This window comes from Garra rufa, chromosome 24 (genome assembly GCF_049309525.1).
Source record: "Garra rufa chromosome 24, GarRuf1.0, whole genome shotgun sequence".
Classification (NCBI taxonomy): Eukaryota; Metazoa; Chordata; class Actinopteri; order Cypriniformes; family Cyprinidae; genus Garra; species Garra rufa.
Window position 1 is genome coordinate 12,398,301 of NC_133384.1, and position 26,100 is coordinate 12,424,400.

Consider the following 26,100-nt stretch of genomic DNA (forward strand, 5'->3'; position numbering starts at 1 on the left):
GCAATCTCTCCCACAATCCTACCAGCGCTCACACACATCATCAACACATCTCTTCTTACAGGCACTTTCCCCAGTACATTTAAGAAGGCCCGGGTAACCCCACTGCTCAAAAAACCTACACTTAACACTTCACTCATTGACAACTACAGACCTGTCTCCCTCCTTCCATTCATAGCAAAAACACTGGAACGAGCTGTCTTCAACCAAATATCTTTATTTCTCACTCAGAACAACCTACTGGATGCTAACCAGTCAGGTTTCAAGAGTGGCCATTCAGCTGAGACTGTGCTACTGTCTGTCACTGAAGCCTTGCGGACTGCAAAAGCTGATTCCAAATCATCAGTACTTATTTTGTTGGACCTATCTGCAGCTTTTGACACAGTGAATCATCAGATCCTCCTGTCCACCCTCTCATCGCTGGGCATCACAGGGACACCACTTCGCTGGTTCAAATCCTACCTCTCTGGTAGGGCTTTCAGGGTGGCCTGGGGAAGCGAGGTATCTAAAACTCATCAACTGGTCACAGGGGTTCCTCAGGGATCAGTTCTTGGACCTCTCCTCTTCTCCATATACACTACATCTCTGGGTCCCATCATACAGGCACATGGCTTTTCCTACCATTGCTATGCTGATGACACACAGCTCTACCTCTCATTTAAACCAGATGATCCATCAGTAGCGGCACGGATCTCAGGCTGCTTGGCGGATATCTCTGCATGGATGAAGGTGCACCATCTACAGCTCAATCTGGCAAAGACTGAACTCCTTGTCTTTCCTGCCACTCCAACTCTACAGCATGACTTCACCATCCAGTTAGGTTCATCAACAATTACCCCGTCAACTTCAGCCAGAATTCTTGGTGTAATATTTGATGACAAATTGACTTTCAAAGACCACATTGCTAAAACTGCTCGATCTTGCAGGTTTGTGTTGCACAACATCAGAAAGATCAGGCCCTTCCTAACAGAGCATGCTGCACAACTCCTTGGCCAGGCCCTGGTTATTTCTAGGCTGGACTACTGCAATGCTCTTTTAGCCGGTCTTCCAGCATGTACAATCAGACCTCTACAAATGATTCAGAATGCAGCAGCACGGCTGGTCTTCAATGAGCCCAAAAAGGCCCATGTCTCACCTCTCTTTATATCCCTGCACTGGCTACCGGTTACAGCACGCATCAAATTCAAGACACTGATGCTGGCATATAGGACAGTCACCGGCTCTTCACCTGCCTACCTCCGTTCACTACTACACATCTACATCCCTTCCAGAAGTCTGAGATCCTCTAGTGAAAGACGCCTCATTGTACCACCATAGAGAGGCATGAAATCACTTTCCAGAACATTCTCGTTCACTGTTCCTGCCTGGTGGAACGATCTTCCACCAGTATCCTAAAGTATCCTAAAAACATATTAATATCTAAATTCTGTACATGTAGTCAGGAATTATAGTTTGGGAAACGTTACATCACAATAACACAATAACAACTAACGCAAGTATTCTTACTCATGTAAATGATCTCCTCCACTGGATCCGTGCATCACATCAAGTTCTTCTTCTGAGGTAAATCCTGGGTTATTCCTCTCAGTGTGTCTTCTTTCAAAAACCAAAAAGTAGCTGAGATTAACTTAAATCTTCACGTTTGTTTACGGAGGTGATGTGGTTGTTTACAAGTTTACGCGTCTCATGTGGACGACTTTTATATCAAAAGAACAATGAGTGGAGCCACTTGGGGGTGTGATCACATTACATATAATGAACTCAGACAGGAAAAACTGGACATTGCGTTGGTTTCATACAAATTACTTTATCAGAGAATAAAAGGTTTTGACGTTACATCCCGCTCATACTCATCCATATTATGGCAGTGAATAGAGACCATCATCAAGCTTTTTTAAAAATATATGCAAAAGTATCACAGAATTAATAGTAGGGCTGCAACAAATGGTTATTTTGGTAATTGACTAAAAATGCAACGTTTATTTGAGCAATTAATCAACTAAGTAGCCAAGTAACTGAATGTCACATAATTTTGCCTAAAATCTCCTTTTGTAAGTCATATCAAACAGAATAAAGGTAATTGATAAGATGCTTTATTTTTAGATAAAATATTTTATTCACAACTAGTGGTGGGCATAGATTAATTTTTTTTAATCTAGATTAATCTCACTGTAATCTTGGAATTAATCTAGATTAAAATGGCTAATTTGAATTCTGCCGAAGGCATTCAGAATATGTGTGCCACCCAAATAATGACTAAAAGTAAGTCTTTGAGAACGGGTTTCTCAAGCCAGGTGGCACATTAGACCAGGGGCTCATCTTCTGTTTCCAAACTGCATCACAAACTGCTCGAGAAAGCTGTTCTACTATGATAATTGGTGATGAAAATAAATTATGTTCAATAAGATGTACATGTGTTTACTAACTAACTAACAATGAAATAACTTTTTCTACCTATTAGATTTGTTTTGTTTTTTAACGTCTACACCTACCCAACCCTAAACTTAGCCCTTACTATAATAAAAAACAAAAAAACCCAAACAGTATTATTGTTGTACAGTGTGATAAAAATATACATCTACATATATCTATCTATCTATGGTAGCCAGTGTTTCCGCTAGGTTTCCAGCTTTGGGGGTGGGGGGGTTATATTTATTTTTATCATATATATATTATTTTATGTCAATTATTTAAATGGGAATATAAAAACACCTACACTGTAAAAAATTTGCTGTAGTTCTGCAGCTGGTTGCCAGTAACTTACTGTAGATTTTTAATTTATGTTATTTACTGGCAACAGTTTGTTCAAAGTTAAATGAACATTAAACATTAACAAGTCTTTGTCTTGCGTCAACCAGCTGCCAGTAATACTGTAATTTCTACAGATTTTGTTTACAGTGTACATTATACTGTACAAAAGTAACACAGGACTAATGTTCTGTTACATGTTAAACCGTACTTTTATTTTGACAGGTTGCCATGAAGTTTCTGTGTGTACAGTATGATATGATGCTAGTTTTCTCAAATGAAATGGTAAAAGTGACACTCACAGTAGCTATGGAGATTGAGTTTATCTGTTCATGTGAGATGCAAATGTCAAAAATTACCGGGAGCATCACGCGTGCTTCAGTATGAGTGTAGTAAAAACGCATCTCCACCATTCATACATACAGAGGCAAACGGAACATGCAGGATTCATATTAAAACGGTCTTTTTGCATTTCAGTTTTCACAGACACTAGTCCATATCGCGATTTGAATTAAGTGACAGACCAACTTTTGACTTATGAATCCAAAAATCGACGAATTTACGTGGCATTTCGCTCTATAGACGTTTTTCCTGACTCTTAACTGAAAGAATGCTTTGCATTTCCGGTCTGCATTGTTTCTAGTCAAATTTGGGTATATTCCGAGCTAATAAACTAATGTTAAACCTATTAAAATGTTTTTAAAAAGCACATGGCTCCATAGCGCCATCACTTGGCAATGTCGCAATGACCGTCATTTGTCAGTGCCTCACTTTAATGAGTGTGTAGATGACACGAAGCAGCGGACGTTAGCTACATTAAAAACAGATGGACGCTATTTGAATGGGTTCCTATGGAAACCGGAACAGAAAAGCATTCTGTTCAAGTTTTCGCGGAGCAGACATTGTAAACGTGCTACCATGTAGAGACAGAAATGACATGTCTTCATGTAACTGGAAACATTGGTAGCCTACCGAAGGAGTGAAGTTCACAGCTGGCATCGATGAGGTGTACAGTAACGTCGAGGTAGTTATCGTTGTTGACATATGTCCAATGGCCCCAAGTCAGTGCTACACACCTCGCCTCTACCACAATGAAAGTCATCATAGTTTGCGTAGTATAGACCCAGCTCCCAACCCAACTTTGACAATAGATTAACGGTGATATTTTTTTTATCATCTGATAAAAGTCTTACGTTAACGCAGCACGTTAATGCCGATAACGGCCCACCACTATTCACAACATAATCTCTCTTAAAATACCTAATAGGGTTATGATAATCAACAGTCCTAAAATAGATTAAGCTTTGATCTCTGCAAACCAAACTATCCTGTTTTTTAGAAACTACTAATAAAAAGATTTTATCATTAGGTAGCTCCACACTGGAGAGTTGCTTTATAACAGCGAATCAAGTCATAATTCTAACTGAAATTACGGCACTGATTCATCATGTTTAATACTGTAAAGCTGCTTGTTTTAAGGCTATCTATTGCATTAAGTACTATATAAACAAATGTGACATGACTGGACTCTACTGGAGTTCCGAACATCCACATTGCTTTCACACCGCTGTAGTGTTTATTTAGTTAGTAAGAGGAAAGCGTGAAACATATGTACATATTCATCCGAAATGTGCTCAGGTTCAGCTGTGTGTGTCTTGTCTTGATTTACACACTGGTCAAGCCGCAATTATTGCAGGCTCTTACATTAGATAATATGAGATCAAACAACTATTCGACAACAAAAATATTTGTCATAAATTTTTTGTTGTCGACATTGCCAATAATGATGACTAATCGTTTTAGCCCTAATCAGTAGACCCATGAGACTCTATTAAGCGATCTTTTATTTCAGGTCACGCTATACATTTTTTTTTTTTTATATAAATGAACCCGAGCTAACATAAACTAAGAGTTGTATTATTTTTTAACAAATATTAATAACTTCTGTAGCAAATGTAGCTTTTGCTCATTGATAATATTAATTCATTAACTAAGGTTAACTAATAAGACCTTACTGTAAAGTGATACTTATTGGTCTTTTAATTCTTTTGCACTTTAATCTGTGTCAATTAATCTATATACATTTTTTTGTGTATTGCTTTATTGTATTAAACTATTCAGATATTTTTGTTATAATAAAAAGTTATTAAAACCTGTTATACTGTATTATGACAACACTTTTTTGCAGCTTAATTTCAATATTGTGATAATATTTTACACAGTGATAAAAACTTTAGCAATTAATCGCAACATGAAAACTTGATACCGGCATATCCCTAGTTGAAGCTGCTGTGAAAAATGTAATTTTCTGTAAAGGATCAATAATATATCTAATCTAATCTAATCTAACCTAACTAATCTAATATAAAATAATCTAGTCATAGTGCCATTAGATTTCAGCAGGAAATTTGGCACATATAAATGACTTTGACATAGTCCTACCACTTTAAATGCATATTGTCCACTGTTCACTGCTTTCCTAAAGCCACCAGGTGGCGGTGAGCACAGTTGTGAGGACCTTATCAGTGCTGCTTGCAGTTTTAATCCATTTTGATTTCTCGCAGCTTGTGTGCTTTTCTGGGTGAGTTGGAGTGAACTGTTGCGCTGATAAAGTCTCATGTACATGCAGCCGTGCATAGAAATCAGTGTCCAAGGTCAGAATTTTAGTTAAATAACAAATTAGTGGCACAATTACCCCTCAACACTTAAAATATACGACACGTGTCACATGGGACCATTATGTGATACTTTTATGTCTTTTAAAAGCTGGTCGCTATTCACTGTCATTATATGATCAAGCATGAGTAGGACATTTCTTTTGTGGTCTGAAAGGAACATTAGAGCAACACAAGGGTGAGTAATTATAACTTAAACTATAACTTTAATGCAAAGTGAAAATGTTTAACTATTACATTGGTGTTACCTTAGTGAATTTAATCAGAGACTTTCTCTAGCTTCCTGTCAGTAACTGATTTATTATAAAGAGAATTGTAAGGTCTAGTGAATCAAAACGGACTGGCAGAGCAAGTTGTTAATTAACCTCCAATTATAATGTCACATCTTTGAGCAGAATGCTCTTAATAAGCCTATTAAAACTCTACTTTCCCGAATAATTGTGTGGAAGCGATTGGTAATTGATATACCAATGTGTTTCTGTCAGTCAAAACAAAACTTCAGGTCCTCACATAAAAGTATTCATCTTTAAGTATTCACTTTTTAGTTTGTGAGAAGAAATGTTACATCTTGGTGTCCTGAAAGCTTTATTGTCTCTCTACAGGCTCGTGTATTGGCTGTACTGGACTGGGAACTGTCCACTACGGGACAGCCAATAGCAGACCTGGCCTATTTTCTCATGCCACAGTACTGGCCCAGTCACTACAAAGTCAGCAGCACAATGGGTGGAGTCACAGGAGTGGAAGGTGGCGCATCTCTTTTTTTGTTTTTGTATTTCTTACATTTATTTTATACTTCTGTAGAGTTAAGAATATGGTGTCATTTTTGCCAGTACTGACGTTATCTTAATTTGTAATTTCCTGTTATTGTCTCTCTATATTTTATGTATTATGCATTGCTTTTGAACAGGAATTCCCACTCCAGATGACCTGATCTCCATTTACTGCCATTGTCGAGGCATCCCAAAAACTCTTCCCCAGAAAAACTTCTTCATTGCCATGGCTATGTTCAAAATGGCTGCAATTGCACAGGTATTGAGGTTTAAAGGTTAATTCAGGCAATGCCAAACCATTGTGGTTAAAAAAAAAAAGTTGAACTGTGTCAATCAGATAAAGACATTCACTGATATAAACCTGCTGCAAAGGGGTTTTCATTTTACAAAATGACAGTTAAAAGCTATTATAGCCATATTTATCCAAGATATACATAACTTCTTATCAAAATATTAAATTAATTGATGTTAAATGTTCGTTATTTAAAACTAAGCATGGCTGTGCATATCGTTCAGAGATATGGGGTCAGAAAGATTTTTATTATTTTTTTGAAGAAATTAATGCTTTTATTCAGTAAGGATGTATTAAAGTTTTCATGAGTGACAAATATACGTTAAAATGTGTTCAAATAATATACAGTTATTTAAAAATGTAATTTCATTAAAAGACTTATTTTAGAAGCATTAAATAAATCTTACCAACCCAAAACTTTTGAATGGTTGGCTAGTGTATGTAGGAAATTGATTGGTTGAGAGTGGTACAACAGTTAATTATACTTGTTAACAGACATTATACAAATATATTCAACTGCATAATTGACCAGTCAGAATCAAGTATTCGTGAACCATGTAACAAAATGAGGCAAGCACATTTTAATAAACATATTCACTGAAGGGTAATGCTTTTATTCCCACATGCCAGTTGTGTAGTTCAAGGTAGCAAATGATTGGAAAACCTTGTGTTAATTTTGACTTATGAACCACACAGCTATACACACGGGGACAAAATTTACTCAGCACTAATAATTATTTTTCTATCCCTATTTTAGGGGATCTATGCAAGGCATTTGTTGGGCAATGCCAGTTCTGCTAACGCAGCTGAGTTTGAAGAAAGTGTGGAGCCCTTAGCTGAGCTGGGTTTACAGATCGCCCTTAGGTACAAGATCGCAATCTCAATTGTACATGCACATTAGAAAAATTACCTGCATGACAAATCATTCAGTAATAATTATTTTCAGGTTTTCAGTGTCCAAAAAGACGTTTTAATGATATATCATTATATTTCATAATTTCAGTTCAACAAATTATGTTTAATAACCATTCTATGTTTTCATTGTATTTTTGTGGCTTATCTTTGGTTGTTTCCTTAGAATCAGAATATGTAATTAAAGGTGTTTCCATGTAAGCAGGGTGTATAATTATTGTTTTTATTGTCTGAGTATGTGGTTTAAAACTGTGATTATATGTAATTAAAAATGTTGATAATATTTTATAAAGGATATGTGTTTTTCTATATCTGCAGCTCCACGTTAGCTATGCCGATCTCTGATGAGCTGTTCATGCTGTCACCCAAAGGTCAGGCTGTCCTTCAGCATGTGAAAGAGTTCATGAGAAAGCATGTACTTCCTGCCCAACAGGTCAGCACTGCCGTCATATCTGTGGAAACTGCTCACGTTAATTCCACATGAGTACAGAATGATAAATATAGAAAATTATGATTACTATAAATTATAAATAATAATGAGGAAAAGGTAAATACAACTTTAAAAAATGACTAAATAATGTTTTAAAATTATAACTATCTCTGTTTTTAGGAAGTGAAGGAGTACTACGCCAAGCACAGAGACACACCTGAGAGATGGAACACACCTGCTGTGATAGAGGAGTTGAAGGTGATGATGCATACAATCATGCATGTTATGTCATATTAGGAAGATTTAAAATCATTAAATAAATGAATTGGTAGTTTTTCATTTAAGGATTGTTATTTCTATTTCAAATAAATGTTGTTCTTTTAAATTTAATGTTTACCAAATAATAATGTAGTTTATTATTATGTTTTAAAGAATTCTGAAAAAGTAATGGTTTCTACAAAAATATGAAAATAATTTAAACATCATAACTGTTATTTTAAATATTGATAATATTTTACATTACAATTTTTACTGTATTTTTCAGTAAATCAGCCTTGGTAAACAAAATGTATGAACATTATATAAACTTTAAACTTGAACAAACAATAATGTATCTGATTGAACTGGAGTTAGGAATATGTTCTTTGTATGTATTAACAAATTTATTGTGAGCAGGCAAAGGCTCGAGCTGCAGGCCTGTGGAATTTGTTTCTTCCTGCGGAGAGTGGCCTCTCTCAGCTGGATTATGCTCATATCGCAGAGGAGACCGGACACTGCTTCTATGCCCCCGAAGTCTTCAACTGCCAAGCCCCAGGTGGGTGTGTGTTTCTTTACGAGTCAAAAATGTTGAGAATGTCATGTATTATTATATGACATTTGTATTATTATTGTATTATTGCAAAATTCTGGCATATTTATGAAGTTTGTGTTATGTAGAAATACTCTTATGTTTACATAAAAAAAAAATCCTTATCAATGCTTAATCTGTATATGCAATAGGATTTGTCAGGTTTTACATGTGTCAGCATTGTACTACATATATATAGTGTGAATAATTTAAATGGTACAGTAGTACTAATATGTAAAATTGTTCTTATATATACAGTTCTTCTTATTCCATGGCCGAGTGAAACGGCTTCTCAAATAAAGAAAAAAAAATAGCTGCAAGCAGCGATTACTGGGGTTCAAGGCATTTAAGCATATAAGGAAAAAGGCAGTACATATTATTTAGCAAGGCTGTACCCACCTAAATCAATGATTTAAAAATAATTTGTGGCAAATCCAGGTAATTTACCATAGAAATATAATGTTTTTTAATGTTTATGACTGTAACAGTTGTGGTCCGATCCCCTTTAGACTTTCCATGCTTGTTTAGAATGACCTGCCGCATGTGCTCAGCAGGTTTCGTGAAGTTTTGAGTTTTCCTTTAGGCTTTATAGGATTTTGGGTAAATTTATACAGGCCCCTTTTCTAAACGACCCCATTATAGATTCCAAAGGGTTTTTGATAATTATTGGAGAGATAATTATTAGAGAGTCCAGAGAATTGTACTGCAGTGTTTTTTTCCAGAAAACCTAGGACTAGTTCACAACAATAGTTTTTAGACTTCTTCTCAGTCATTTAACAAATGATTTGTTTGGCCATGCTCGTGATCTCAGATTAAGCTTTTACGTAAGCTCTTACATAAGTGTTCTGAGTTTGGCGGTAATATCTCATTCTGTTCAGAACTTATAGGCATTTTACTAAAAGGGGCCCTGCCCCTTTCGAACGTTTTGGCGCTCCTTTGTAAAAAGTTCAACTTTTTTGAAAATTATTGATATTCACTCTCCAGAGAATCTTTCTGTGCTGGTTTGGTTCCAATCGGGTGAAAAACTAGTTCACAAAAAATGTTTTTCAAAAAATGCTTTCATGATCATGTTCGGGGTGAGCCAAGGATTCCATCGACATAAGACACTTGAGCCTGTGACTGACGGTTTAGGAGCGATTTTGTACCTTTGATTGCTGTAGCGCCCCATCAGGCCAGTTGAGGCAAGCCTTGGTCACGTTGTAGGGAGTGAGAGTACTACCATCCCTCCAAGTTTCAAGTCTCTACGACTTACGGTTTGGTCTGCATGATCAGTTTTACGCGGAGATCACTGATCCGTCACCATTCTATCAATTACAATAGGGTTTCAGCGCAATGCACTTCAACCCCTAAGAATAAAAGGTGAAAAAAATTAGGTCAGGACTTAAATTTGTCCTTCAGGATTCCATAGTTTTAATTCATTTTCAATTTATTTATAAAGCACAACTAAAAACAACTACCGTTGTTTTTCGCTCATAACTCCTAAACCGTCAGTCAACTTGGTTGACTTGTCTTTTAAGCTTTAAGCGCTGTCCAGATTTTTCACATACGGCCTGACATAAGGTGCCAGAACACCAATATTAAAGTATGGTATACTCTGGATATCAGAAGGGGTAAACAGCACAATATGTTTTACTTTCATTAAACTTAATAAAATTAGGGACGTCCATTCTTTAACATCCAAGAGGCAAGCAAACACAGGGTCTAATTCATTCTTATGTTTCAGAAGAAGATATATTTGTGTGTCATCTGCATAACAGTGGTAACTTATCAAACTTCTCAAAGATAGAACTGAGTGGAAGCATATAGAAGGAGAGCCTTGGGGGACCCCACAGGTCAAAGGTACAGAGACAGAGTGAAAATTGCCAATATTAATTGAGAAACCCCTGTTAGTAAGATAGGATTAGAACCAATTTAGGGCTGAATCACTAATGCCCACCACCTGTTCTAAGCGGGATGGAAGAACATTGTGTTCTACGGTGTCAAAGGCACAGTTGAATAATTTTGATTTGGTAATTGTTGCAATTTCATGTGAATGACAGGTTGTTAAAGAAGAAGGGATTATTGACCCACCCTCTCACCATTGCACATAGGGCATTAATGGTTATTAGGGTACAAAACACTGCAACATTCCAGAAAAATATAAGATATGTCCATTTTTATTTAATTGTGACTTTAACTCTCTAACAGACACTGGCAATATGGAAGTTCTGCACCTGTTTGGCACTGAGGAACAGAAGAGACTCTGGCTGGAACCCTTACTAAGAGGAGACATACGGTCCTGCTTCTGTATGACAGGTAATGTCTAAAATTTACTAATTGACTACTCAGTCAGAAAACCTTGTACAATTAGACAGTTTTTTTTGGTTCGTAGACACAGGACATGTGTTTTTTGGGTGTTTACTTAAGATTCATTAAACAGCTGGACAGAGCGTAACATATTGGAGCAAAACATAATAGTCTCCAGACCAGGGGTGGGCAAACTTCTTGACTCGAGGGCCACATCAAGTGTTCCACATGAAGTGAGGGGCCGCAAAATTAGTTTATAACAAATGAAGCATTTTTTTGGTTTTAAATTCCAAATTGACACTCATTTACTACTGTACTGTAGCCTATCTATACTTGTACATACATGACAGTTCAATTCGTGTACCATCTCTTTTTTTATGAGCACAGATAAGTCCATAGATGTATAAGACACATTTTATCATTTCATTTAGAAATAATGTAAAGTAAACGAAATGTTTATGAACATTAGAAACGTGTATCTACATTCCCCTCACTTCACAAAAAAAATCCATAAATTTAGCAGTGTTCAGAACAGAAAAAGGAACAAAAACATAAGTAAAAAACAAACACAAATTTACTGTAAATATTTATTATAAACGCCCAGCCTTTCCGCGCCGGTGTAAATCAGGGGTTATATACCGCACTACAGGCTACAGTGCCATCTATTGTATTTTACTGATATTGCATCAAATTACCCATTTTGGACCAACTGCTCCCTGGGCGGATGAAATTGCCCGTAGTTTAGGGCTGCACGATATTGGGAAAACATGCAATATGCGATATTGGTGTTGAATATTGCGATAACGATATTTCTTGCGTTATTACATTTCCCTAGAGAAATGCTTTAATAATTATTATTGTTATTATTATCTATTTTTTTAAATCTTTTATATATGTAATGATCATGCTAAAATAAACAGGTAATAGATATTCTTCTGTCATCCGAATTAAATCTAATTCAGGCTAAAAAAAAAAAAAAAATTATGTCAAGGAAGTTTTGACTTTAAAACACTATGAATGACTTAACCTCGGCAGATATTCTGATTTCTGGTTTGCTGTTACCATAGACCTGCAAACACAAAATGAATTGCTTTCAAACATTACTTTTTATTTACATGTAAGAGCATCTTTTAAACTAAATATTTCCTTGCCTTGCCTGTTTTTTGTTTGTTTGTTTTTTTTAAATAAAACATATTATTAAACAAAAATTTTATTAAAATTACTATTAAACTTCAAAAAGTTAGGAGCATCAAAAAAAATTAGGAGCACCCAATTTCTTTTTAGTAATGCACTGATCTTTATTCTTCATGGCTGATTCCAATTGCCAGGCAAATCAAATGGGCTGTTTCTGAAAGCCTCAGAATCAAATTTTTAAAAAATTACAGTATAAATAACAAAAAATAGACAATAAATGCAGCCATATTCAAAGTAGACTACTCTTTCAATATTCAAAGTGCAATATAGAGACCGAATTTTTTTAAGTATGATACAGAGTTATAGACAACTTCACAACTTATTATAGCCCACATTCTAATAACAGCCTAGATATTTTATCTAGCCTAATTTGCGTGCATTGGGGAGTCGCTCTCTAAATGTGGGGTATTAAAATTGCTTTTAAATGCGCGTAGCCTACGCGTTTTACTTTAGGTTTCGTTTTAAGGATCGCGCGAAACTTTCGGCAGTGCATAGCATGCACTCTGCAATACAAGAGATTACTTTAACAAACCATTTGAAAGTCGGAGGACACCAACAGGATTTTGAAAAGCGTGTCCCCAGTGGAAAATACTCCCCGTCGTGAGTGGAACTCGGCCGCTGAGTTATCATCTGATGTGAATGAATGCCGCGTTGTACAGAACCTTTTTACTGTCCACAATCAAAAATCGCCATACCACACACCCCTAATTGCAATGCAGTTTGTGCAAATCCGGAACAAAGGTTTCAGAAAAAAAAACGTCTGGTTCCTAGTTCAGCGGTGCGCATTGTCAGTGACAGGAAGACGGCTAATATCTCAAATCTTCATTAAAGGTAACAATAAAGATTAAGTTTAAATGGTTATGTAATGTAACTTGGGGAGAACGGCGAACACATCAGCTCACAGCAGTCTGTGCAGTAGTTAGGTTAGCGAAAGTTTTGTAAAGAAATGAAACTAGGTCGCACCACAACAATTTCTCGCACTCACACAAATGCTCCCAAATATAATTTGAGGTTGTGCAGATTAAATTTTGGGAGCATAAACGGTGGCAAATTTTGATTCCTGTACAGTTCTTTTTAGGCAAAAGTTCAGCGCTGCTGTCATTTTCTCCCTTCGTACTCCTGCCATATTTATTTTTCATTCTCTGAGCCACCGGGTTCACCTGTTCGCCCGTTCTAGCCAATAGCATCATAGAACCTACTTGGGAGGCGGGTATAAAGATAGTAAGCCCCCATCTGTTTGGTCAAATGAGGACAACCTATGCATGCAATGCACAAATGTTTGGCACATAATTTAAATGTAAATTATCGCAACTCTCTGCGATACTGATATCGCATATACTAATATCGCGATAACGATAATTTTTCGATATATCGTGCAGCCGTTCCCACCTCCGCAAATTCGTATAACAGATGGCCCGTGGGCCGTAGTTTGGATCCCCCTGCTCCAGACAGTTTTAAAACTCATACAAACTCAAGCCTCTCTAATGTGACACATATTCATTAGTACTCAATTGAAAAAGGAGGATTTATATTTAGGTTGATAATCAGATCTGTTTTCAGTGAGTGAACAAGGAGGGAAATAGCTGGTTGATGAGATTGAGGAAATAAAAAAAAAAAAAAAAAGCTGCAAGCAGCGATGAAAGGGCCCTCGCACTCGGGCTCACCACCCACCGGTGGCTTTAGGAAAACAGCGTATGGTGGGGCAGTATGCTTTTAATATAGTAAATATTGCTCAAAGTCATGTGCGAAATGTGCCTGCTGCCAACATCTGAATATTGGCTTTTAGGTGTCTTCAGGCCAGGACTCATGTGACATGTGAAGTGTGGTGCAAATTGGACATTGCATGTTTAAGTTAGTGTAAAACAAGTCATTTCCTGTTGCCAGCAGGTGGCGCTATGATTATAACTAAAAAATTGCCTTAAAATGTGTTTAGGCCAGGACTTTTATCAAACATGTTAAGTTCATTGCAGATCAGACATTGCATGATTAAGTTAATGTAAAACTAGTTATTTTCTTTTGTCAGCAGTTGGCGCTATGATTGTAACTGAATATTGGCCTTGAGGTGTGCTTAGGCCAGGACTCTTATCAAACATGTAAAGTTTGGGGCAGATCGTACATTGTATTTTTAAGTTAGTGTAAAACAAGTAATTTCCTCTTCCCAGCAGGTGGCTCTATGATTGTAACAGAGTATTGGCCTTTAGATGTATAAAAATAATTTTTAACTTTTCTAGAAAATCCTTCTTGATTTAAGAGTTTTTAGATATTTTGGCTGGAAACAAGACGTAAGTAAGAAAGTAAGAAAAGCATTTTTTGCAGTGAGATGTTATAATAAAAATATCCCTTATTAAATTCTGGTGGGACAATTTTCACTTTGGCTGGTTTTCAGGAGCCTATAAAACAATTTCCCGTTGTTGTTTTTTTGTATTGTTGCACCACATTACTTTGATTTGGTGGATGAACAATTTTTTAAATTTTTTTTTAAACATTTTAATAAAATTCCTTCACTGCTTTTTTCCCCCCTTTTTTTCCCTCTGTTTTTCTCTATTATAGAGCCAGATGTTGCTTCAAGTGATGCCACAAACATGGAGTGCACCCTTCACAAGGACAAAGACCATTTTGTCATTAATGGCAAAAAGTGGTGGAGCAGCGGTAAGCATGTGAATGTCAAAACAAGATTGAAAGTAGGAGTGGAGAGGAAATATTTTGTCAATTGTCAAGAAAATAAATTGTGATTTTTAAGGTTTAACTCCTGTGGAGACTAAACATGTTAAAAGGAACACTGAACAGCGGGAGATTCGATTTCTTAGCCTTAGTGTTTTAACCAAAATCTTACCACAAAGACATAAAGAAATATATCACCAGAATGATTCATCCCATAAAACGTCCATGTTAATTCAAATCTTCTCGATGACTGGCACGACATTTAAAAACAATTTAAGATGTTTACACAAACCAGCTATGCAGAATCTGTGAACGATAAACAGAGTTGGGAACTCAAAGCAATCACAATGGGTGGCAAAGCAGAAACAGACCAATTAGTCGAAGTTTCCGCCTTCAGCTTCACAAAATAAAACTGAGTTGGGAGGATAAGCCACCTCATCATGTCTTCCTGCTTTTTAAAAGATTGAGGAAAAAGTCACATTTTGAAGGAGTTTCCCATTGCAAATGACAGGCTAACATAATTTGGTAACTTTTTTTTTTAACCTCATTGTCCATATGAAAACTGAATCATCTTTGAGTCCTTTTTTTAAAAACTAAAAGCTGAAATAAACAGTCTGCCTTCAGAGCTGTGAACTCACCCTCTCCTGCTTTCATTTTCATTTATATTTTTAGGAAAGCTGACTGCAGGCTTGCGTAATTGCATTTTGTTGACGTGTGGAACAGCACTTTGCACTACAGTTAAAAAACCTTTAAAAAATCTTTGTGATGAAAGTCAGTTTTACTGTTTATTGTGGTGAGATAACATCAGTGATCAGGGTTTAAACTTGCATTTCATCCTGTTTACGATGCTCAAGGTTGTTTTTCAGTCTGTATGGGATGTTTAGAGTTGCTTTGGTATTTGGTAATTGGTACTCTTAGTGTTGTCCCCTGTAGAACATTCCAAATGGTTCTAGCTGTGGGTCTTTGTGGTTTTTGGGGCCTTCTGAATTAAACATTCTCAAAGCACGACAAAGGACCAAAGGCCTGTTGTTCTCTGTATCATCACACCAAATTAACTCCATAAATTCTGAACTGACTTTAAACTACTCTAGCAAATCTCAGTTCTATACAACATTTTATTATTATGCTTATGATTGTTTGAAGTCGACCAAAATTGACCTGCTTAACTTCTTTAATATGCATTTTTGTTTTTATTGTGAATGATTTATTGGTGCACATTATTTCACTATGTAATATTTAATTAAAAAACTTTTGTTTTGGAAAACTAAAGTTATTATATTATTTTATACTTTTAAAATTAATTTTATTATTATTAAGGGATGGAAAAATTAATGACCAATAATAAATTATATAATAATAATAATAATTATCTTATATCTAAATATTTATCTATCTAAATATTATAAATATAATTATCTATATGAAGTTATATTTTCCATTGTAAATTATTTTATTAATATCTAGAAATAGAAATGGAAATATATAACATTTTACAATGCACTTCAAGTAATTGGTTCATTGAATCTTTCTCACTGCCAAAATCATTAACTTTTTTTTTGGATTTCGTATTTGTATTTCTATGAAAACTGAACGTAGGCATGCATAATTGCATTTTGTTGACATGTAGAATGGCACTCTGAAACTCAGCACATTTAGGAAGTAAAATGGCTTGCAATTGTTTGATATTGACTAAAAAAAAAATCACTTGAAACCATATTATTTTGTTACCTTGTAAATCCTGTTTCAAAGAAATATGATTTGAAAACATCACATACCAATCGTTGTGGATAGTGAAGTTTATGGGTGGTCGGTTCAAAGTTATAAGAGAAAAATATCTTCAGATATGAATGGTGACTACTTGTGAGTTCTTTTTGTCTCATCTTACTTGTCACCAAAGTTGTTTTGTGTGTCTCTGAGGAGTTAAAAAAAAAACTCTCATCAGCATTCAGTATGTGATCTTTGTGTCCCTGAGCAGTGGAAATTCAAACTTTCCAGTGCTATCTCTGTCCTATTTTAACCCGCACAGATGTACGGATTCATCATCAGTACAAAGGGTAGATTACAAGTGTGACAAATCCAAATCATTTGGTTACAAGATGAGCCTGTTGTGTGTAAGAACTCCATATCTCCTGTTTTTTGAGAGGCACAGATGGTGTTTTTCACTACTATCATAAACCACCATCAGTTCTGGGGATTGCTTAACATATCTTTATTGTTAAGACATGTGGAATGAATTTCAAACAGTTAATTATAGACAGTTTTGGGGTAATGACAGTCATTGCCCAAACACTTCACGTTTCACCTAAGAGCCTTCAGAAAGTACAGTTAACTGTAGTCCAAACTTGATGTATAGTTCAGGTTTGTTTTTCCACTAAAAGCAAGCGTTATTTTATTGATGAGACCTTTTGGTTTTCTTGTTGTCATCTTGCTGGACGTTGCTAGTTGTTATTTAACAGAAAGAATGCTTTTAGTTCATTTGGTTTTTCTGGGCACACTTTGCAGTATGCAGGATGAATTGATGAATTTACTTAGAAATTGACGTACTGTAGATATGTGTGTGTAGGTTTATGCCATTTGTTTGTGTTCATATGCATTAAGACTGGATTTTTTTGGACCATTATTAAGTATTCTTTATACATACTGTATACTTTATATACACCATATTTACCACTGTGTGCTTTGTAGATGACCTATATAAATGTCTTGGTGTACTCTGAGCGTACTCATACTGGATTTCTGGTTTAAGCAGGATGTTATATCTAAACTGGTTGTTAAACTTAAAGTGGTCATTTATAAATATATTTATATAAAAATACATACACACACACACACACACACACACACACACACTGATCAGGCATAACACTATGACCACTGACTGGTGAAGTGAATAACACTGATTATCTCTTCATCACGGCACCTGTTAGTGGGTGCGATATATTAGGCAGCAAGTGAACATTTTGTCCTCAAAGTTGATGTGTTAGACGCAGGAAAAAATGGGTAAGTGTAAGGATTTGAGCGAGTTTGACAAGGGCCAAATTGTGATGGCTAGACAACTGGGACAGAACATCTCCAAAACTGTAGCTCTTGTGGGGTGTTCCCAGTCTGCAGTGGTCAGTATCTATCAAAAGTGGTTCAAGAAAGGAAGAGCGGATCCTGTGGATGTTACTTTGATACATACCACCTACCTAAGCTTGTTGAAGACCATGTACACCCTTTCATGGAAACGGTATTCCCTGGGGGCTGTGTCCTCTTTCAGCAGAATAATACGCCCTGCCACAGAGCAAAAATTGTTCAGGAATGGTTTGAGGAGCACAGCAACACGTTTGATGAGTTGTCATGGCCTCCAAATTCTCCAGATCTCAATACAATCGAGCATCTGTGGGATGTGCTGAACAAACAAGTCCGATCAATGGAGGCCCCAATTTGCAACGTGCCACACCAAGATGTTAGAATACCTTCAGGGGTCTAGTGGAGTCCATGCCTTGTCAAAAGAAAAAAAGAGGGACTAACACAATATTAGGAAGGTGGTCATAATGTTAGGCCTGATTGGCCTGATTGGTGTGTGTGTGTGTGTGTGTGTGTGTGTGTGTGTGTGTGTGTGTGTATGTGTATATATATATATATATATATATATATATATATATATATATATAGTTGTGTTCAAAATAATAGCAGTGTGTCTAAAAAAGTGATAACTTTTATTTCAATACACACACATGCATTGGCAACACTGCAAATTCTATTCTAAATCAAAACATGAAGAAAAATTGATCAAATTTGTCATTACTTTACTGAAAGTGAAGAAAAAAAATATTAGGCTGTTAAAAAAATAGCAGTGTCTGCATTTTTCCTTACAAAGTCAAACATTTACTGTATAAACTGAAACAATCTTGTAGATTTAGCATTCTTGTGAATCACTGAACTTATATTTAGTTGTATAACCAGAACTACTTCACATCTGTGTTGCACGGAGTCAATCAACTTCTAGCACCTGTGAACAGGTATTCCAGCCCAGAACGATTGTACTACACACCAAAATTCCCCTGCATTTCTTGGTTTTGCCTCAGAAACAGTATTTTCGATGTCACCCCACAAGTTTTCTGTGGTATTAAGGTCTGGGGATTAGGCTAGCCACTCCATAACGTTAATCTTGTTGGTCTGGAACCAAGATGCTGCTCATGACTGGTGTGTTTGGGGTTGTTGTCTTGTTGAAACACCCATTTCAAGGGCATTTCCTCTTCAGCATAAGGCAACATGACCTTTTTGAGTATTTTGATGTACTCAAACTGATCCACGATCCCTGGAATGTGATAAATAGACTCAGCACCACAGTATGAGCATTCATGATGCTTGTGCCACTATGCTTCACTGTCTTCACAGTGTACATTGGCTTGAATTCAGTGTTTGGGGGTCACCTGACAAACTGTCTGTGGCCCCTAAACCCAAAAAGAACAATCTTGCTTTCATCAGTCCAAAAAATATTGTGCTATTTCTCTTTTGGCCAGCTGAGCAGCCTATCATTTTCTGCACTTCTTAATACACCCCGTGGCTCTTAATGCTTTGTGTTGCTTTCTTGAGCATCAGTGAATGTTTTCATCTTTTGTAATAGTTATGTATGAGTACCCTATTTGTCCTCAGTGTGAAAAGATGGATCTCAAAATCATACATTCACTTTTGGAAAGGGTTCAAACATGCAGATGCTGCTGGAAAAGTAAAGAATGTGCATAACTGCTCAGAACAAACAAAGGACTCATGAATTACTATCACAAAACATAAAAAAACAGTCGTGGCTCATCCAGGAAACGACACACAGTATTAAGATTCAAGGGTATTTAAACTTTTGAAAGTCATTTTTATCAATTTATTTATTATTTTGTCTTGTAGAGAATATATAAACATCTGTTATGTGAAATGAGACTGTCCTGAACTCTAGTCTTCAGAAGAAGAAACAATAATTTCTTTGTCAGTGGGCTAATGTACAAAATCAGCAGGGGATCAAATAACTTTCCCTCACTGTATTAGCCGTGACATTTACGCATCTGTGTTTATACAGCTGGAGCAAGATGCAGTTTAGAGCATGTAAGTGCTTTAAAGACACGCAAGTAGTAATGGGCATGAAAACAGGTTAAATGAAATTGATTTTCGTTTATGCATTTCAACCGTGGTTCACTATATTCAGCGGCGTAATCTCAGTGTTCATGTTTGTTTAAATCTAAGGTTGATGTTTCATTAGCTGAGCTGAGTGTCCGATCGAATTCAGCTGCACACAGCATCAAAAGCATGCATTTTTATTATCCTAATGGCTCTATGCAATTACTTAATTTGTTATATTAATAACAGTTATTAATGCTCAGGTGGGTGCTGGGGTCTTATCTGTCTGATTGCAACACATATTCTTGTTAACGCTTGCCAACATTTCACATAGTGCGTGTCTAATTAGAGTTAAGCCGGTCGGCGTGATAGCCCAGGCTCACATAGTCATAGGCCATTTGTGTTACGCTGGTCGGCATGGTAGCCCAGGCACACATAGCCCATAGGCCACTAGTGTTAAGCCAAATAATATTCAGTTTGTTAATAAAGATAATGTCTATTTGAAGATTTGCTCTGATGTTTTCCATGTGGGCTCCAGATGGTCAGCGGGCATTCAGTGTTCATGAAGCACCTCAGCTCGGCCAGATCTGGGATTTACAGCTGGCTCTGATGTCTCTGTAGTGGTTAAACATGAGATATAATTTGTTTTAGAATCTAATGGGAAAAAATTAGCCTTTGGTCTCATTAATCTATTATTTGTTGCAGAGAAGATAGTTTTTATCAAAATCTCATGTTTATGTAAATTCAATGCTATATTTTAGAATGCTGCCTTTGTACTTTTTAACTGAATTGCCTAGCAACTTTATGTATGTTTTTGTTGTTTTTGTTTATTAAATATTTTTTATTCAATAAATGCAATTTTATATAAACAATATTTTAGATAAATAATACATTTAATAATACAGTAGTGTTTAGTATTGAGAAACGGTGCGTTTGTGATGATGATTTTAGTTGCATTGTTCCGCCATTAGATGGCGACAAGATACTTTTAAAGTGAAAAGTTATAAAAGGCTATTAAGCGGAAGTTATTTTTTTAGCTTCAACAACAGCTTAATGCAGCGAACAAATACAGGTAAATTACCCTTAACAGATGAAAGGATATTAACGTTATGACAAAGATTACGCTTTCCTCAGCAGACATTCAAACTACTGTTTCATTGTGAATATGAATAATGAATGCTCGCTCAGTCCATCTCTCTCTCTCATAATACTCTAATACAGTGCGGTTTTATTGCTGTAATACAGTATGCTTTTAGTTAAGCAACTTAACATTCCTTCATTACTAGTTCTAAAGTGACATTTTGGAATTAGTAACGGCGGCATAGGCTCAGTTCAACTGTCAAACTTTGATTTAAATCCATGGTGAAAGGAAGTAGCTCGCACAAAATAAGTCTTTTAAAGACATTCCGTAATTATTTTGTATTTTGCCTGCAGCCTCGTGCCCATGGCCGAATCACAGCCGTGCCGGTGTACAACTATATTTCAAGTCGATTTCTGACAAGTGATATTGCGTTTATGCAACAGTTTGATGGCATGAGTGTGTAAATAAACAAAATAATAACAAGGTGTCTATAAAAGCCCTCTTTTGTGAGAACTCCTTCCTTTTTCTGGAAATTTTATTTAGGAAAATAGTTTTTTTTTTAATTGAAGTGATAAAATGTTGTGTTGCAAAAATGAGTAGACCCTCCTGAAAATTACTAAAAAAAAAAAAAAAAAAAAAATTGTGGTGTCATTTTAAAGGGGTCATCGCATGCAAAGTTCACGTTTACATGTTGTTTGAACATAAATGTGTGTTGGCAGTGTATGTACACATCTACCCTATAATGATTAAAATACACTCAGTGGTTTTTATTATTTAATCTGTAAAAATATTTTCCCCTTTTTTAAATCAAGCCATTCACAGTTTCTTATCGGTGTGACGTAACACAGACAGAGGCCGCTCCCACGATAGATTGATTGATATGGCCGTCTTACCTTAGACCCGCCCTGAGTGAGCTGTAACAATACAATCACCGTTGTCTCGACGCTGGAACAGGGACGTCGACAAGAATGGCACCTAAGCGATTGAGGTGTTCTGTTGTTGGATGTAATAATGAACATAGTAGTCCTCATTTACTCCCGACATCTAAGCCACTGAAGACGCAGTGGATGACTTTGGTTTGTGAATGGAATGAACCTTCCGATCTACATAAATGCATTCACGCGAATCATCTTTGATCCAGCTTCACTTACAGCAGAATGTTTTTTTTTTTTTTTATTAATCTTTGCAATCGTCTTTCCTAATAATGTGCTAGTTAGCAAGTTTTGGGGCTAAATGCACTAAAGTAAACAATGGCTCATCACTCCACAGAGAGAAGAGAGGGGCGGGGTGAACAGAGCTCATGTGCATTTAAAGGAACATGAGTTGATTTTTTTGCAGAGCTGATTTGACAAGGTAAAAGGGTGTTTTTTTTTTTTTTTTACACTACTTTTGAAAATTTTTAACCAAAGTATATTATAGACTTTTCATTAAGACCCTAAAGAATCACATCAACTTGTGGAAAATGTGCATCCGATGACCCCTTTAAGGCAAGTTTTGATGAACAGGTAAGTATGTTGAACTAAAACTGTTAAAGATAAATAATTTCTTGACAATTAAAAATGTTATATAGCCCACTGAATCATACTCAGACAATGCTGACAACAATGAAACCACTTGAGAGAGAACTGTCAGGAGATTTATTTCTTAGCATAAAAGAGGACAGTGGTACAAGAGCAATACCAAATTATTGTTTTAAGTGTGAAAATATAGCAAAAGTAACACAATAAAAGTAAAGTAAAAGTAAAAACAATGGACTTGTGAAAAGGCCTCTGTAATAATTAGGTCTTCACTTTTCAAGCTTTTAATTAGTGATGAGTGAGTTTTTGCTAGAAAAGGAGCAGGAGAAACACCAAGAAAGTGTCTCAGAGCCACCAAAAGCTATGTAAAGAGTGACACTTTATCTCGTAGAGTAAGATGCAACCTGCAGAAGTGACATGCATGGTTCTTTATCCACACTAGAACTACCTAGTGTTGTTAGAGGAGGAGTATAGTGAGCATTGCCTGTTGCCCACAGTGACGTTCAGTGGTAGTAAAGCTCTTATATAGGGATGTATGTGTGATGAAGGTGTGAGGGAGCTGTGCTTTATCAATGCTGTCATGAGTTCATACACCACTGTGTGATGTAATACTAAAATCTGAAACTGAAGATACTAGTCTCTCCTCATTCCCTGCATTGTTGGGCATTTTTTCAACATGATAATGAATTTATTCATTTTCCCAAGGTGAAAATCCTTCAGTGGACATGCATTTCACTCTATCTTAACACTCTTGAGCAGCTGTGGGGGATTCTGTAGAGACGAGCTGAGCAAAACTCCCCATTTAAGGAGGTCGTCCTCCAGGAGTTAAACAGGACAGATGTGAAAATGTGTCACGAACTTGTACACTTGTGCCAAGAAAGGTCAGAGCAGTGTACTTAGAGTTATGGAGGACATATTAAGTACTAGAATATTACACTTTGTTGAATTAAATCTGGGGTGTATTTATTTATGCAATCCCTCATTTAAACAAAATTGGTTCCTTATTTTACAGATATTAATGGCATATATTTCTCTGAATATGTTTACTTACTTTTACTTATGCCTGTAACCACTACTGGGGCATAGGCCACCAACAGGTTTTTTCCAGACATCTCAGCTCTGTGCCAATTTTTCCATCTGCCCCCACGTATGGTTCATCCTCTTCAAGTCTGCCTTCTTTTTACGGCGCCAGGTGTTTCTTGGTGGGCCCTCTTCCTCCTCCCTTGCGGGTTCCAGGTGAGGGCTTGCCTTGTGATGCTGTCTGCCGGCCTGCGGAGGATATCATCAAGGATGTCATCTTCCACTGGTTGTTGTTTAGTTCATTGCCACGGTTTCTCGTTACTGATCTTGTTTGGCCAATGAATTTTGAGAATCCTTCTGAGGCAGGTGTAAATGAAAACCTGGATCTTCTTTATGGTAATTATTAAGTATTAATAAGTATTGGTAATTCTTTAGGTCTATGCTCCATACAGCAATACATACTTCACACTGGTTTTAAAAGCCCTAATCTTGGTGTTGATAATAATCTCTGAGGATCGCCAGATGTTCTTCAGTTGGAGGAAAGCTGTTCTTTCTTTGCTTATACGTATTCTCATGTCCGCATCTGCCCGTCCCCCCTGCCTGCCAATTATACTGCCCAGGTAAGGGAACAGTCCACTTCCTCTAGCACCTTGCTCTTTTTTTATTGATGTTAAGGCCCAAGCTAGCTTTTTTCAGCAACGTGTTTGTCTTTTCCTGCATCTTTTGGTGGGTATGTGAGAGAAGGGCTGGGTCATCGACAAAGTCAAGATCATCCAATTGAGTCAATAACGTCCACTGTATGCCATTTTGTTCTGGGCTGTGGATGTGACCCAGTATGTTACTAGCAGGAACAAGAAGGGTGATAGTAAACATCCTTGCCTTACTCCCTGTTTTTAATGTAAAGGCATATGTGAGTTGCCTGCCGTGGACAATCCTGCAGGTCATCCCTTCATAACAATTTTTATTTAAGTTTGTGATCTTGTCTGGCACTCCATAGTGTCTCAGTAGCTTTCAGAGGGTCTGTCTATCCATACTGTCAAAAGCTCTTAATAGTAGATAAAGTTGATGTAGAGAGACAAATTCCACTCCAACGATTGCTCCAAGATGATACATAATGTTGCAATCTGATCAATACACGACCTGCCTTTACAAAATCCAGCTTAATGATCTCGTAGTTGTGTGTCTATTAAATCTTTTATCCTGTTCAACAGTACCCAGTTAAACACTTGCTGCTGCTTCTGCTTCCATTGCCAGCATCTCTATGTAGTTCCTTTTGTCTGCCTTGTTCTTATTGGCCTCTATGTACTCTTCTTGTGTCTTGGCTTTTGCTACTCTCGTTCTACTATTTTTTTACTGCTGCCTTTTTTTGATTTTCTCTCTTTTATCTTTCTCAGTGTCTCTGTCGACAGCCATTCCTTGTGGCTGTGTGTTTTCGGGCCCAACCTTTCTTGGCACGTTATCATCACTACTTTCTGCCACTTTTCATTTACAGGCTCTTTTTCATGCAACTCTTGCAGTAATTGAATCTTGGTGTTAACATCACCCAAAACGATTATGATATTTTTTTATTAGGTCAGTAGTCTGTATGATGTCCAGTAGTCTACTTTAGAAGTTGTCCTTCTCTGTCTCCTCACTATTATTCGTTGGGGCGTAGATCACTGTATCACGTCCAAATTGGTCCTCCTCACCTTTGTGCGGGATGCCATCATAATCCATGGGCCATGTGCCTCCCTTGACAACATTAGTGCCACACCTTCTCTGCCCACAACCAGTCCATCTTGACTCGCTGATTCCTAGGATGGTGAGACCGAATCTCCTCATCTCTGCTGCTGCATGTGCTGTTTTGCTGGTCTCATACATGGTTCTTACATTCCATGTACCGATGGTCCTGGTGGTCCTGGTGGAGATGATGTTTATTGGCCTGACAGCTTTCAGAACTCTGTCTTTAACCGCCTGGCATCATACACCCTTCAGCTGGAGGTTCATCTGCTCCCAAATAGTATACGATATCGCTGGAAAGTGCCCCCAACTAAGCAAGCCAGAGGCGACAGCGGCAAGGAACCAAAACTCCAAAGGTGACAGAAATGGAGAAAAAAAACCTTGGGAGAAACCAGGCTCAGTCGGGGGACCAGTTCTCCTCTGGCCAGACGAAAACAGCAGTTTGTACCAATGTCCGATTGTAGAGAACTCATCAGGTTCCTGTGGAGTAGCGCCGATGGCCGTCTAGTTTGGCGAGGTCTTTAGTGATGATCCATCTCTGTAGCTCATCTGGTTGACATTCAGGGCTATAGAAGTGATCTCTAGGTGGTGATCCATGATCTAAGCTGGGTACGGACTGGATCCGGGGGACTGCAGTGACCATCTGATCCGATACAAGCTGGGTCTGGTGGCTACGGTGACCTCTGAATAAGAATGAAACAGACTAATATTAGTGTAGATGCCATTCTTTTTACTATGCAACGAGTACATCAGGTGTTATGGGAAGTGTTTTTCGGTTCCGGCTGACCTAATTAATGCAGCCTAACAATCCTTTAACGGATTTGAATTATAGGAATGTGTTAATGTTTTTATGTGTA

At 36.9% G+C, this 26,100-nt stretch overlaps 1 protein-coding gene across 1 annotated transcript in view; it reads left to right on the forward strand.

The window, feature by feature from the left end:
- Nucleotides 1-26,100, forward strand: part of acad11 (acyl-CoA dehydrogenase family, member 11) — a 136,696-nt gene that overhangs the window by 25,216 nt on the left and 85,380 nt on the right. The window contains 8 exon segments of the mRNA XM_073830391.1: nucleotides 6,023-6,164; nucleotides 6,328-6,449; nucleotides 7,240-7,346; nucleotides 7,713-7,827; nucleotides 8,005-8,082; nucleotides 8,500-8,638; nucleotides 10,859-10,966; nucleotides 14,702-14,800. Coding sequence (XP_073686492.1) covers nucleotides 6,023-6,164; nucleotides 6,328-6,449; nucleotides 7,240-7,346; nucleotides 7,713-7,827; nucleotides 8,005-8,082; nucleotides 8,500-8,638; nucleotides 10,859-10,966; nucleotides 14,702-14,800 — 910 coding nt within the window.